Raw genomic sequence first — 16,038 nt, 5'->3', positions numbered from 1 at the left:
TGCATGCCTGTAATCCCAGTGACTTGAGAGTCTCACAAGTTCAAAAGCAGCCTCAGCGACAATGAGGCACTAAGCAACTCAGCGAGACCTTGTCTCTAAATAAAATACAAAATAGGGCTGGGGATGTGGCTCAGTGGTCGAGTGCCCCTGAGGTCAATCCTCAGTACCAAAAATAAAGGCTAGGTAGGCAGGGAGCCTCTGCCCACAGTGTTACTCACGCTTGCTATACACCAGAAAAAGAGTGCTCATCCCTGCATGTAAGTGCTCTCCAATAAGGCATTCTATCCGCCAAATTCCAGGTTTTGATGGTAGCATTTCCACTGTCCCAAAAACACCTTTGCAAAACCAAAAGAAACAAAACTTACTTCTTTTCACTAAAAAATGAACACGAAATATACTGACTTATGTAGAATATCAAAGAATATCTACCAAATTCAGTTCCTCTACCACTTGCTATGTAATTCCTCTAGTTGGAGCAGGTGGAGATTGAATTTTGACCACTTCCCTCCCAGAAAATCAGAGACAGGTTAACTAGATGCTTCGATGATGGATACAGGAGAATGCTACTCCTGTAATATTAGGACTGGCCTACACTCCCTTGGGTTTTCAAAGCAAAAGGTCTGTTTCCTGTTGACCAGATGTGGGATCCAAGGGAGCCTAGTGAGGGGTTGGGAAGGCACAATAAAGCCAAAGCAGAGAAACAGAGAACTCAACCATGTTTCTCTTGTCCAATGCAGACTTCTAACCTGATGCATGCTCAAGCTGGAGAGGGAAGATTGAAGTTAAATCAACTACAGAATTTTGGTCAATATCCTGGAATGAACATTATAATTTCTGACTTGAACTGTATGTGACATATAAAGTGCAGGTTTGTTTATTACTTAAGAGTAAGTACTGCTTAACGTGGCTCAATTCAAAACTGCCTGATGTCTGTCTGGACCCTGGCCTGGAATAAATTCCTCATTTTGACAGTTCTGTACCCTAAATAAGTTCTATGGCTGGCTTGTTGGAATCTTATCTGACCACCTGCAGTAACTCTTGCATTCATATCTGCTCTCTGACTTTGTTCAGTTCAGCCACCAGAACCTCCATGACTGCCTTAACCTTTTAAAAATCTGTGAAATTTATAGATCATTGTGTAAAGTGTAATGTTTGACTTGAGTGTTATAGATAGTAATTAAGATTGGAGGACTGGGGTTGTGGCTCAGTGGTAGAGTGCTTGCCTAGTATGTGTGAGGCACTGGATTTCATCCTCAGCACCACATAAAAATAAATAAATTTGAAAAAAAAGAGTAAGTAGAAAAATCACAGGGCTTATTGGAATATTTATGAGAAAAGAGGGGAAATTTACCCCCACTATTAAACCTGTTTTAGTGGAGAACCAAAATAAAATTGTGTTTCAATCAACACTGTCATACATACTGGTTACATACTTACATAAATCACTCTTTGAATAACTAGTAGTGTGATATGGGATTTGAGAAGGAAAATGAAAATGTATTCCTAGGAAGGTGACTTTAATCATCCATTTATCCTGTTCTAATCCATTTATAGCAATTTTATGTACTTGAAATCATCTTATTAATTTGCTAATTGATTTATCTCTCTGTACATTAAAGTTACTTGACTTGTTACTTGGGAGAAGGAAGCTTGTCTACTTTGTTCAGTGATTGTATTATGAAAAGTAAGTACTCAAGTACAGTAGATAAAACACAAACTGGCTCATACCTGGATAGAGATTGTACACTGCCATTTTATACTCCTCTTTTTTCCGGACAGTGAACACGTGTCCACTGAAATGAATAGAATGGATGTTTTCATTGCTGCCCATGCTGAGCAGATACCATCGAATCCTTTGATCTTGAGCCATTACTAAACCAGGTAGTGTATCCATCACATAGCCATTAATTGCTGGAGAAGAACAGTGAAACCTGTTAAACTTCATTGTACAAGTTTCTTTCCCTCCACTCCACCAAAAATACTGATAGCTGTGTGGATTCCATCCCTGCACATATTCTCTCACATCATGCAATGATCAAGTTTCTGGTTCAAGGCTCATTTGAATAAGTGCATGCTATATTGCACAGTAATATTTGGGTGTGGGATATGTTACCATGGAAACGGTGATTCTCTTTAAAAGCTGGATCTTCCATTTGGATATTGCAGGGTGCCCTGCAGTTCCTTTCCATGTTTTCAAGGAAATACCAACTCTTGGTCTCATCAAAGATAGTGAAAAACAGAGCAAATTCCTGCACTGTCACTTGTCTCCCATGAGCAGGATTCAGAGTGTTAGTGTGACAGATCAGAAGGGGTCCAATCAAGCCTGAATGCACATCTCTTTCCTAGGGAGGGAAGGCATCAACCCTATTAGTGAAAGCTCTCTCACCTATGAACAGACTAGACTTTTCATCAACTTTTCTGCCATTTTAACCTGTCCCCCATCTTCCCACAGAAGAGTTCATCCACTTCAGTAGGTTCTAGAAGGATGTTTCTAAGACACAGATATGACATCCCCTCTCCTATTAAAGCTTTTCATTGTGCTCAGGATAAATACCAAAATTCTAAGCACCCAATACAAAGACATTTCTTTTAAACCAGATAAAGTACCCAGCAAATGAAAACCTACTTACCAGATCAACATCAGAGAAATAAGCCCACGCTTTGCAGTCAAACTCATCTTTAGTGGGTGCCATATGATGTTGTACTTTCCAAAAGTAAGTTTTTGTTTCATTAGGCTTGACAAAGTTTTTTCTAGGTTCTGTTCCTTCTCCCTGATCTTCCTTATAAGAAATTAGGCTAGAATAGAAGGAATAAGGACGAGAAGCCTGGTTTTTGAACGTTACCTGCAGAGAAAACACATACACACAAAAGTTAAAAAAAAAAAATCAAGATAACAACAACAACAAAACAATGAAAGAGAAAAAAGAAAATTCTTAAACACTTAAAGGAAATTTCAAAGTAAAAGGGAAAATGTCACCACAGGGGTTTTAAAAGAGTTAATACTTAAGGTTCTTCATGACACAATTCAGGATTAATGCATATTATCTTTTAAAAGACTTGTTTTAAAGACTTTTTTTCAATTTGAAAAAAGTACACATATTGTATAGCATGTGGAAAGTAAAATAAAATTCAAGTCAGAAAAAAATGCACCCACAATCCCATAATTTCAGATTCTCTGCATCCTTACTATAAACAATCAACTGAGAAAATGGCTGTCTATTTTGCACAGAAAATAAAACTGCTGTGCTCTCTCACATGATGTACCAAAATAACATCTAGTTTATGGGAATTTTTGATAGATTAAAAAGAAAAATGTAAATAATTAAGCTATAAAAGAAAATATTCTGATTCTTTTAAGTGTCTGGATAGGGAGGGACTTTTATAAACATAAAACCAAAGATAGTGTCAAAAAGGAAGAATTTTATAATTCATAAGGCAAAGTCTTAAATTGTTCATGTGCATTGCAATTCTGGAATTTTATCATAGGAAAAGAATTTTGACTGGAGACTTATTTATATAGTGAAAAGAGAAACTGTCTAAAACATTGGTCAAAGTAAATGGTAAATAAACGGTTGCATAAATTCATATAATAAATAAATATGCAATCATTTCTGCTTAGGAAGTGTTTTCAATGACATAAGAAATGTTAATTATATGACATTTAGTAAAATAAGTGGAATTGTATATGATATAATTTTGAATACAGAAAGAGAAAAATCCTTAGGAAAAAGGAGCATAAAACAAAAAATAAGCGGTAATTTTTCAACTTCTTTATTTTTCTGTACTTTAATTTTTTCAAATGTTAGAGTAAATTATTTTTATAATCAGAAACAAAATAAATATATGGAATTAATTTTATTGTAATTTCATTGTCTTTAACTCACCACAATATTGTCTTCAACTTCTGCTCTTATATATGGCCCCAAGAGTCCCAAGTGTTCATTTAGTTCTCCACGGTATAAGGGTTGAGTAAAAGAGCCATCAGTAAATTCCTGGAAAACTACCTTCTTGAACTGCGGGGCACTGCCACTCTGATCCCTGCAGAAAAAGTAGAGAAAAAGCAGTATCCTCATTGACCAAGTGGGTAGAAATGCTTCACATCATTGCTTTTCCTGTATTTGGGATACGTTTAATAGAATTGATGATGAATTGCAAGTGCAATGGGTCAGGGAGGAAACAAGAATTACAAATAACTTTCGGGTTTCTGGTCAGGACAAATGAGTGTATGGGATGCAATTCACTGACATGGAGAACCCTAGAGGAGGAGTAGCTTAGGGTATATAGTTTTAGACATATGGTACATCAATGTGAATTACATTGGCAAATATACAGATGTCAGGAGTTCATAAAAGAGATCTAGATGAAGATTATCTATATTTAGATGGTATCTGAGTCAACTTTTATGTTCTCATTTTACTAGACAGCTAAGCAACATTTTGTGTAGTTAATTCCATCCTCTTATATTAGTATGAAGTTCCAGCAGCTGGAAGAGTGCCTGACACAAAGTAGTACTCAAAAATATTTGTTAAATATTGAAAGATTGTAGTTTGTAAACATACTCTAAATATAATAGAGCCCCAAGGTCCCATTCTTGGATCCCTTTTATTTACTTTAAAAAAAATTTAAATTGTAAATTAAATCATATACATACAATGAAGTGTATACAATATAAGTGCTTTTCATTCAAAAGTACAACCATCATCCAGATCAAGAACATTGCCAGGGGCTGGGGTTGTGCTCAATGGTACAGCGCTTGCCTAGCATGTATGAAGCACTGAGTTCGATTCTCAGCACCACATATAAATAAATGAATAAAATAAAGGTCTGTCAACATCTAAAAATATTTTTAAAAAAGAACATTGCCAGAAGGCTCACTTTATGTCCCTTTCAATCATACCCTTTGCCCTCTGCACTAGATAACCACTATATTGATGTTTATGATAATCTTTTATTTGCTTTTCTTCAAAATTTGCTTCTTATGTCCTCACATCCTTAAAGAATATAGTTCAGTTTTACCTGCTTTTGAAGTGTGTAAATAGAAACATGTGTATATCTTTTTGTTTCTTGCTTCTTTTACTTGGCATTATCGTTGTGAGATTCATTTCCATTGTTGTGTTTCTTCCCTTTGTTATACAGTATTTCATTATGTGAATATACCCCAGTCATGGACACTTGAGTTATTTCTAATTTTTGGTGTTTACAAATAGTCGTGATATGAACCAAAGCAGCTACAACATTCCCATTTAAATAACATTGTATAATTCTTACAAATACTTGGTTGGTATTGACTACAATTTGACATTTTAGGACATTCTGGTGGTTGCATAGTAGTATGCCATTCTCATTTTATTTTGCATTTTCTTGATCAATAAGGTTGAGAATCTTTTTATGAGTAGTAGTCATCTGGATATCTTGTTTTGTGGAGCTCCTCTCCAAGTTTTTTTCTTTTTTGCCAATTTTTGTACTGGATAATCTGCTTTCTTCTTATTGATTCCGAGGAATACCCTGTATAGTCTTGACTGAGTCCTTTGCCTTCATGCATTGTAAACATTCAAACATCCTCTCTCATTTTGTAGCCAACCTTCTCTTTCTGTTTATGTTCAGAATTTTAATGTAGTGAAATTCATTTTTAAAATCCTTCTTAGTTAATGTTTTTTGTATCTTGATATCAATCTTTCTTCCCTACCCTGAGGTCAAGATATTGTCTTATTTTTTTCTTCCTAAGGTATTTATGGTTTTATCTTTCACTTATAGACTTGTAACACAATGTGAGTGGACTTTTTTGGTGTATGTTGTGAGTCAAGTGTCAAGTTTAATGTCTTTTCTGTATGGATACCAAAATTTCCCAGCATCTTTTATTGAAAACTGCTCTTCTGTGACATCTATGTCATATACCAAGTGTCTATATATATGTGTGTAAGTCTATTTTTCATTGTTTTATTTACCTATTTTCTTATCACTGTACCAATTATTACATTGTTTTAATTACTATAGCTTTAAAATGAGACTCGATATGTTATATAACAATCCCTCCCATCTTGTTTTTCTTCATGAAAGTCTTGGCAATTCTTGACCCTTTGCATTTTTGTATTAATATTAGAAAGTTTGTTGAGTTCCACAAAAGACTTGGGATTTTCATTCAATTTGCACTGAATCATAGATCAGTTTGTGAATAATTTACATTTTCAAATATTATGTTTTTGTGTCCATATACATATTATATCTCACCATTTATTTAGCTACATTTAAGTTTCTCAGTAATTTTCCATAGTGATTATCATAGAAAATACTATGTTAACTTTTTTCATACTTATTTCTAGGTATTTGTTACTATTTTATTCCATTCTGCATTTTGATTTCACTTCCTCATTGTTTCTCACCTAACCAACACACCCTAACCTAACTTGGCTCCCACTATGGGTTCTCCTAGAAAGTAACTATGTTGGCTTGTGTTCACTCTTAAGATAGAAATCTCAAGACCAAATTAGAAAGAAACCATAACAATAAAAATCACAATGGAGCCTGGCATGATGCCTCATGCCTGTAATCCCAGTTTACTGAGGAGGCTGAGGCCAAATTATCTCAAGTTCATGGTCAGCCTGAACAAATCAACATGACCCTGTCTCAAAATTAAACAAAACAAAAAAAAGGACCCGGAATGCATTAAAGTGGCAGAATGTTTGCCTAGCATGTTTGAGGCCCTGGATTCAATCTCCAGTATTGAAAAATTTTCCAGCTTCTTACCAGAATGGCAATCACTCAGCAAACCTGCAAGCAATGTGAGCTGTGTGACAATCTAGCACAAGTACAGAGCCAGCATTGATTTGGCATGCATAAGTCAGGATAGTCTCCAGAACAATGAAACCAGTACTTCCATTTTTGCTGTCACCAGCCATGTTGCCAAAATTAATATCTTTGCCAGTCTTCCTTCTCCTCATACTCTCCCTCCTACTACTCTCCACCATCACCTTCCCCTCCCTTCTACTTCTTTGCTGTGCTGGCGATAGAACCAAAGCCCTCTTGCATGCTAGGCAAGTGCTCTACCACTGAGCCTACCTACCCTAGCCCTTTACAGACACATTTTTGACATTGAATTCCACATTGTCTCTAAGAAGAGTTTCACTCAAAGTTTCATGATGTATTTCAACAGGCTTTTCTTTGGTTATAACATTAACTGGAGCAAAGGTAACCACCATGCTCAGTTTGAGAATACCAGTCTCCACTTGTCCCATAAGGATGGTACCAATACCACCAATTTTATAGACATCTTGAAGTGCCTAATATAAAGGCTTGACAGTTGGACAAGTTGGTGACAGGACACAAACTGGAGGTATGAGCAGCATGATTCCACTAGCACTTGTGTCTTTACAGGTGACTTTTCATCCATTGAACCACTCCTGGTTCCAGCATGTTGTCAGAAATTGTGACAAAACACTACTGTGTTGGGATTGTATCCAGTTTTCTTAAGGTAATGCTGACTTCCCTAATGATTTCCTCATATCTCTTCTGGCTGTAGTGTGGCTTAATGGAATCTATTTGTTAGCACCAACAATTAGTTGTTTCCCACCCAGTGTATAAGCCAAAAGGGCATGCTCACAAGTCTGCTCATCCTTGGAGATACCAGCTTCAAATTCACCAACACCAGCAGCAACTATTAGAACAGCATGGTCAGCCTGAAAGGTCAGCATGAAACCATGTTTTTGATAGTCTTTATGTCCTGGGGCATTAATGATGGTCACATGGTACTTTTTGGTCTTAATTGTCCACAGGGAGATATCAATGGTGATACCATGCTCATCCTCAGCTTTCAGTTTATCCCAAAACCCAGGCATACTTGAAAGATCCCCTTCCCATCGCAACAGCCTGCTTCTTAATTTTTTAAAATATTTTTAATTTGTTGATAGTCCTTTATTTTACTTATTTATTTATATGTGATGCTGAGAATTAAACCCAATGCCTCACACATGCTAGGTAAATACTCTACCACTGAACAACAACCCCAATCCCCTTCTTAGTTTTTTGATGGTTCTTTGTTTATTACTCCACATTTGTAGATTAGATGGTCAGTAGTGGTAGACTTTCTCAAATCTTTAAGTCCAATGACAATGATGTTGACATGAACTTCTCCTTTCAAAATTTTGGCTTACATTTTGCAGTGATTTTATAATATCTGTGTTGTAGAAGCAGACATGTTGTGAAAAAGTAATCCTATACATATATATATATTAATTTTAAAAAATTACCATTGTTTATACAAATAATGCTTACTTATGTTTATCCAAAGTTACCCTGTCTTTGCTCTTTACTCCTTTTTGCTTCTCACATCTTCTGTTGCAACCACTTTTAGAGTAAGTATAACATCAGACTATTTTTAATGAGTCTTTGGTATCAGGGAAGTTTGTTTCTAGTTGTCTGAAAATGTCCTTTATTCACCTTCATTCATATTTTGATGGGTATACAATTCTAGGTTGACAATTATTTCAGTGCATTCTAAATATCACTACTCCATTTTCTACCTCTATAAATTTTGTTTAGCTCATCAAAAATTCTTAGTCTTTGGAGATCCAAGATGGTAGACTAGAGGGTGACTGCATCTCCCGTCACTCCAGAACTCAGGATTCAAGAAGGGGAGATATTGAGAGACTTGGACCAACATAGAGCCACATGGTGAGTCTCTCCCACTGGGTGAAGCTCAGCCGGGTGGCAGGCCCAGACAGGGGCAGCTTCTCGGAGCAGGGCAGGGCAGCAAGAGTCTTCCCCAAGCAGCCCTGCTCTCTCTGGCAACAGGCTCGATCCACAGCCAGCTTCTTGGAGCAGGCTGCCCAGTGAGAGCTTTTCCGCACAGAGCCAACCCCAAGCCCTGAACCCAGCAGCAGGTCCCGGCCCACAGGCAGCTTCTGGGACCAAGGCAGGTCAGGGAGAGGCTTTTCCCGAGCAACCTGGCTCCCTCAGGTGGGGGCAGGCCCGGTCTATAGCCAGCTTCTAGGAGCAGGCCTGCCCAGTGAGAGGATTTCCACACAGAACCAGCCCCAAGCCCTGGACCCAGTAGCGGGCTAGGGGCAGCTTTCTTCGTAAGCACTGCATTATCAAGTTCCTCCAAGACTTCAGGCTACTGAAGGCTGGGAGGTGATACACTGGAAATCTACAGGGACACTATAAGCAAGTAGAGGAAATCTGCAATATCACAGAGTCCCACTGACATCTGACCAATATGAGAAAACAAGAAAAGAAAATGTCCCAAACAAACCTAGATACTATATCAATAAAACCCAATGACAGCACAGCAGAAGAAACGTCAGAAAGGGAGTTCAGAATGTACATAATTAAAACAATCAGGGAAGCAAACGAGGAGATGAAAGAGCAAATGCAGGCACTGAAGGAAGAGATGAAAGAGCAAATGCAGGCATTAAATGATCGCACCAATCAACAGTTAAAGGAGCAAATATGGGAAGGAAGAGATCATTTCAATAAAGAGTTAGAGATATTGAAGAAAAACCAAACAGAAATCCTTGAAATGAAGGAAACAATAAACCAAGTTAAAAACTCCATAGAAAGCATAACCAATAGGATAGAACACCTGGAAGACAGAACCTCAGACATTGAAGACAAAATATATCATCTTGAAAACAAAGTTGAACAAACAGAAAAGATGGTAAGATATCATGAACAGAATCTACAAGAATTATGGGATATCATGAAAAGGCCAAATTTAAGAATTATTGGGATTGAGGAAGGCTTACAGAAACAAACCAAAGGAATGAACAATCTATTCAATGAAATAATATCAGAAAATTTCCCAGATCTGAAGAATGAAATGAAAAACCAGGTACAAGAGGCTTATAGGACTCCAAATATACAAAATTACAACAGACCCAACCAAAGCACATTATTATGAAAATACCTAACATACAAAATAAAGACAGAATTTTAAAGGCCACGAGAGAAAAGAATCAAATTACATTCAGGGGGAAACCAATAAGAATATCAGGAGATTTTTCAATCCAGACAGGAAAAGCTAGAAGGGCCTGGAACGACATTTACCAAGCCCTGAAAGAAAATGGATGCCAACCAAGAATCTTGTACCCAGCAAAACTTACTTTCAGATTTGTTGACGAAATAAAATCCTTCCATGATAAACAAAAGCTAAAAGAATTTACAAAAAGAAAGCCAGCATTACAGAATATTCTTTGCAAAATATTCCATGAGGAAGAGATGAAAAACAACGATGCAAATCAGCAACAGGAGGAACTAGCCTAAAGGAATAGCCAAATAAAGGAGAAACCAAATCATGTCAAAAAACAAAAATGAGTCAAATGACTGGGAATACAAATCATATCACAATAATAACCCTGAATGTTAATGGCCTGAATTCATCAATCAAAAGACATAGACTGGCAGATTGGATTAAAAAGAAAAATCCAACAATATGCTGCCTGCAAGAGACTCATCTCATAGAAAGAGATACCCACAGACTAAAGGTGAAAGGATGGGAAAAAACATACCATGCACATGGACTCAGCAAAAAAGCTGGAGTATCCATCCTCATTTCAGATAATGTGGACTTCAAGCCAAAACTAGTCAGAAGGGATAAATAAGGACATTACATATTGCTTAAGGGAAGCATAAATCAGCAAGACATAACAATCATAAATATCTATGCCCCGAACATTGGCTCATCCATGTATGTCAAACAAATCCTTCTCAATTCCAGAAACCAAATAGACCACAACACAATAATACTAGGCGATTTTAACACACCTCTCTCACCGCTGGATAGATCGTCCAAACAAAAATTGAATAAAGAAACCATAGATCTCAATAACACAATCAACAATTTAGACTTAACCGACTTATATAGAATATACCATCCAACCAAGAACAAATACACGTTCTTCTCAGCAGCACATGGATCCTTCTCTAAAATAGACCATATTTTATGCCACAAAGCTACTGTTACCAAATACAAGAAGATAGAGATACTACCTTGTATTCGATCAGATCATAAAATGGATTGAAATTAGAAATAAATGACAGAATAAAAAAACAGAAACTTCTCCAATACCTGGAGATTAAATAATACATTATTATATGATGAATGGAGAACAGAAGACATCAGGAGGGAAATTAAAAAATTCTTAGAAGTAAATAAGAACAAAGACATCATATCAAAATCTCTGGGACACTATGAAAGCAGTACTGAGAGGAAGATTTATTTCATGGGGCGCATTCAACAAAAGAAGTAGAAATCAACAAATAAGCAACTTAACACTACAGCTCAAAGCCCTAGAAAAAGAAGAGCAGACCAACACCAAAAGTAGTAGAAGACAGGAAATAGTTAAACTCAGAGCTGAAATCAACGAAATTGAAACAAAAGAAACAATCAGAAAAATCAACAAAATAAATAGTTGGTTCTTTGAAAAAATGAACAAAATTGATAGACCCTTAGCCACACTAACAAAGAGAAAGAGGGAGAAAACTCAAATTACTAAAATTCAGAATGAACAAGGAAATATCACAACAGACACGAGTGAAATACAAAACATAATTAGAAGCTATTTTGAAAATCTATACTCCAACAAAACAGACAACCTCGAAGACATCAACAAGTTTCTAGAGACATATGAATTACCTAAACTGAACGAGGAGGACATACACAACTTAAATAAATCAATTTCAAGCAATGAAATAGAAGAAGTCATCAAAAGCCTACCAACAAAGAAAAGTCCGGGACCAGATGGGTTCTCAGCCGAGTTCTACAAAACCTTTAAAGAAGAGCTCATTCCATACTCCTCAAAGTATTCCATGAAATAGAAGAGGAGGGAACCCTCCAAAACTCATTCTATGAAGCCAATATCACCCTGATACCTAAACCAGACAGAGACACTTTGAAGAAAGAAAATTTCAGACCAATATCCTTAATGAACATCGATGCAAAAATTCTCAACAAAATTTTAGCAAATCGCATCCAAAAATGTATTAAAAAGATAGTGCACCACGATCAAGTGGGTTTTATCCCAGGGATGCAAGGTTGGTTCAACATCCAGAAATCAATAAATGTCATTCACCATACCAACAGACTTAAAGTTAAGAATCACATGATTATTTCAATAGATGCAGAAAAAGCATTCGATAAAATACAGCATCCCTTCATGCTCAAAACACTAGAAAAAATTGGGGTAGTGGGGTCATTCCTTAACATTGTGAAGGCCATCTACGTAAAGCCCATGGCCAATATCATTCTAAATGGGGAAAAACTGAAAGCATTCCCCCTAAAAACTGGAACAAGGCAGGGATGCCCTCTTTCACCACTTCTATTCAACATCGACCTTGAAACTCTAGTCATAGCAATTAGACAAACCAAAGAAATTAAAGGGATACGAATTGGAAAAGAAGAACTCAAACTATCCCTGTTCGCTGATGACATGATTATATATTTAGAGGAACCTGGAAATTCCACCAGAAAACTTTTAGAACTCATAAGTGAATTCGGTAAAGTAGCAGGTTACAAGATCAATGCTCATAAATCCAATGCATTTTTATACATAAGTGATGAATCTTCAGAAAGAGAAGTTAGGAAAACTACCCCATTCACAATAGCCTGGAAAAAAATAAAATACTTGGGAATCAGTCTCACAAAAGAGGTGAAAGACCTGTACAATGAGAACTACAGAACACTAAAGAAAGAAATTAAAGAAAACCTTAGAAGATGGAAAGATCTTCCATGTTCTTGGATAGGAAGAATTAATATTGTCAAAATAGTCATACTACCTAAAGTGCTATACAGATCCAATGCAATTCCAATTAAAATCTCAATGATGTACCTTACAGAAATAGAGCAAGCAATCATGAAATTCATTTGGAAGAATAAGAAACCCAGAATAGCTAAAGCAATCCTTAGCAGGAAGAGTGAAGCAGGGGGTATCGCAATACCAGATTTTCAACTCTATTCCAAAGCAATAGTAACAAAAACGGCATGGTATTGGTACCAAAATAGAAAGGTAGATCAATGGTACAGAATAGAGGACATGGACACAAACCCAAATAAATACAATTTTCTCATACTAGACAAAGGGGCCAAAAATATGCAATGGAGAAAAGATAGCCTCTTCAACAAATGGTGCTGGGAAAACTGGAAAACTATATGCAACAGAATGAAATTAAACCCCTATCTCTCACCCTGCACAAAACTCAACTCACAATGGATCAAGGACCTCGGAATCAGACCAGAGACCCTGTATCTTATAGAAGAAAAAGTAGGTCCAAACCTTCAACTTGTTGGCTTAGGATCAGACTTCCTTAACAGGACTCCCATAGTATAAGAAATAAAAGCAAGAATCAACAACTGGGATAGATTCAAACTAAAAAGCTTTCTCTCAGCAAAGGAACTATCAGTAATGTGAAGAGAGAGCCTACAGAGTGGGAGAATACCTTTGCCAGTCATACTTCAGATAGAGCGCTAATTTCCAGAATCTATAAAGAACTCAAAAAACTCTACACCAAGAATACAAAGAATCCAATCAACAAATGGGCTAAGGAAATGAACAGACACTTCACAGAAGAAGATGTACAAGCAATCAACAGACATATGAAAAAATGTTCAACATCTCTAGTAATAAGAGAAATGCAAATCAAAACTACCCTAAGATTCCATCTCACCCCAATTAGAATGGAGATTATCAAGAACACAAGCAACAATAGGTGTTGGCGAGGATGTGGGGAAAAAGGTACACTCATACATTGCTGGTGGGGTTGCAAATTAGTGCAGCCACTCTGGAAAGCAGTATGGCGATTCCTCAGAAAGCTTGGAATGGAACCACCATTTGACCCAGCTATCCCACTCCTTGGCCTATACCCAAAGGACTTAAAATCAGCATACTACAGAGATACAGTCACATCAATGTTCATAGCTGCTCAATTCACTATAGCCAGATTGCGGAACCAACCTAGATGTCCTTCAGTTGATGAATGGATAAAGAAACTGTGGCATATATATACAATGGAATATTACTCCACCATGAAGAATGATAAAATTATGGCATTTGCAGGCAAATGGATGAAATTGGAGAATATCATGCTAAGTGAGATAAGCCAATCTCAAAAGACCAAAGGATGAATGGTCTTGCTGATAAGCTGATGATGACACATAATGGGGGGTGGGAAGGGTTAGTGTTAGGGTTAGGGTTAGGTTTAGGGTTAGGGTTAGGGAGGGGGGCAAGAATGGAGGAAGGAAGGACTGTACAGAGGGAAAAGAGGGGTGGGAGGGGTGGGGGGAACAGAAAAAATAACAGAATGAACCAAACAACATTATCCTATGTAAATTTATGATTACACAAATGGTATGCCTTTACGCCATGTACAAACAGAGAAACAACATGTATCCCATTTGTTTACAATAAAAAAATTTCTTAGTTTTTATTGTTCTAATCTCCATTTCAGTTGTGTCTGGTCTGATATTTGTTATTTCCTTCTTTATGCTAACTTTGGTTTTAATGCAGGCAAGATGGTTCTAACTCAGAGCCTATTACCTCAGGAAAAGTGTCTGTTGATTCACCCTTCAACATCCATTTCCCACACTTTTGGGCGGCCAGGCTAACACCCAGGGATCTTCTTCAGTGCATTGTCCTCTGTGACTGTACATGGCTCTGGGCCCTCTTCCCTTCCTTCCCCAGAGCTTGTCTGACATTTCATGACACCCCAAACAAATGTTCTTCTGCAGGAGCAAATAATGTACCCACCAGGGCTTTGCTTTGAGTGCCTGCTGAAGCTGAATTTCTTATTATTGATTCTTTCTAATAAGCAAGCCCTCTGTTGCCACTGTGAAGCAAAAGGTCGGTTCGTTCAGATCATTTTTCACTTTCAATGATTGCAATTCAATCTGTATATTTCCATTTACATTTATGGTAGGCTTATTAATACAGAAAGGAATATCTGATGGACGAGGCCTCTCCTTCTTCGTTCTTTTCTTAAGGCCATTTAATAATTTGTCCTCCCTCTACCTGCTTTGCTTTTGCCAGGCAAGAGTCCAGGGTCTCTCTTTTGTTCCCTAAGCCTGGTGGCTCTCAACTGTACTCCCAACTACTTGGGAGGCTGAGGCAGGAGGATCACTTGAGCCCAGAAGTTTGAGAACAACCTGGGCAACATGATGCGACCCCAACACAAAGAAAAAAAGACATCAAAGGAACAGACAGAAAACAGACCCCACAGAGCTACCACCACATAAAGACCGAAGTTCCCATTCCCTCACTGTGTTGGACAAGCTGGTAATAGGAAGCTCAGGGAAGGATGGAGGTAGTATAGTGACTAGGTTAATAGGCTTGCATGTCTTGAGGAACTGAGTTCCTCTTGAGGGAACCACCGAACCACCTCCTCATCCTAGGACAGCCTCTGATTTTATTATTTTAATAGTGTTTTATTATTATAGAACTGGTGCATATGTAGTGCTAAAGAATTTGAAAACATAGGTGAATTACCCTTTTAAAAATAAAGCATCATGTTATGGCATCTGGAGTGACATTTTGCTTTGTAACCTGCTCTCCCCACCCCCAATCATCTCCATCTTTCCATTTTGGTAACATTTTCATCTTATCCTATATTCAGTTCATAATCCAATTCTGGTTATTTTAGCCTACAAGATCCTGCAATGGATTAGATGTGGGTAGAAAAAGAGGAGTTAGGGATAACTTTGAAATTTGAGATCTGAGTAACTAAAACAAAGGAATGGTCATTAATAATAACATGATTGATGTTTATAATATTAATCCAGTGGAGAGGAAGAAATTGATGACATAAGAGAGAAAAGAGGAATTTCTGGAGCAATTTTTATAAGGGGGGAAGAAATGAGGCCAAGTGAAAAACTGGTGGTGTTCACCCTATTTAGGTGCACAGATGGTCCATTTGTTGTCATAAGTGTGAGACAGAGCATGTGGGTACAGATGTCAATAAATGTGTTCAAGGCAAAAGTGTTGAAGATTTAATGAAAAAGCAGAAATGTAACATAGATCAAGAAGAGTTGGAAAGTCAATGGACTAGAGAAATATT

General features: G+C 37.2%; 1 protein-coding gene across 4 annotated transcripts in view; it reads right to left on the bottom strand.

Moving 5' to 3' along the window:
• Positions 1-16,038, bottom strand: part of F8 (coagulation factor VIII) — a 111,495-nt gene that overhangs the window by 34,382 nt on the left and 61,075 nt on the right. For all 4 annotated transcript variants that reach the window (XR_013761197.1, XM_079124534.1, XM_079124535.1 and 1 more), the window contains 5 exons: positions 3,885-4,038; positions 2,631-2,843; positions 2,114-2,342; positions 1,729-1,911; positions 219-335 (listed from right to left, as the gene is read on the bottom strand). Coding sequence is in view for 3 of the 4 variants with exons in the window: in XM_079124534.1 (XP_078980660.1) it covers positions 219-335; positions 1,729-1,911; positions 2,114-2,342; positions 2,631-2,843; positions 3,885-4,038 (896 nt within the window). In the remaining variant the exon portion in view is untranslated. The remainder of the gene's footprint in view (positions 1-218; positions 336-1,728; positions 1,912-2,113; positions 2,343-2,630; positions 2,844-3,884; positions 4,039-16,038) is intronic.

The sequence above is a fragment of the Sciurus vulgaris genome, assembly GCF_902686455.1.
Source record: "Sciurus vulgaris genome assembly, chromosome: X".
NCBI lineage: Eukaryota > Metazoa > Chordata > Mammalia > Rodentia > Sciuridae > Sciurus > Sciurus vulgaris.
Note: the sequence above shows the minus strand (reverse complement) of the source record. Positions and strands in the feature narration are given on the sequence as shown.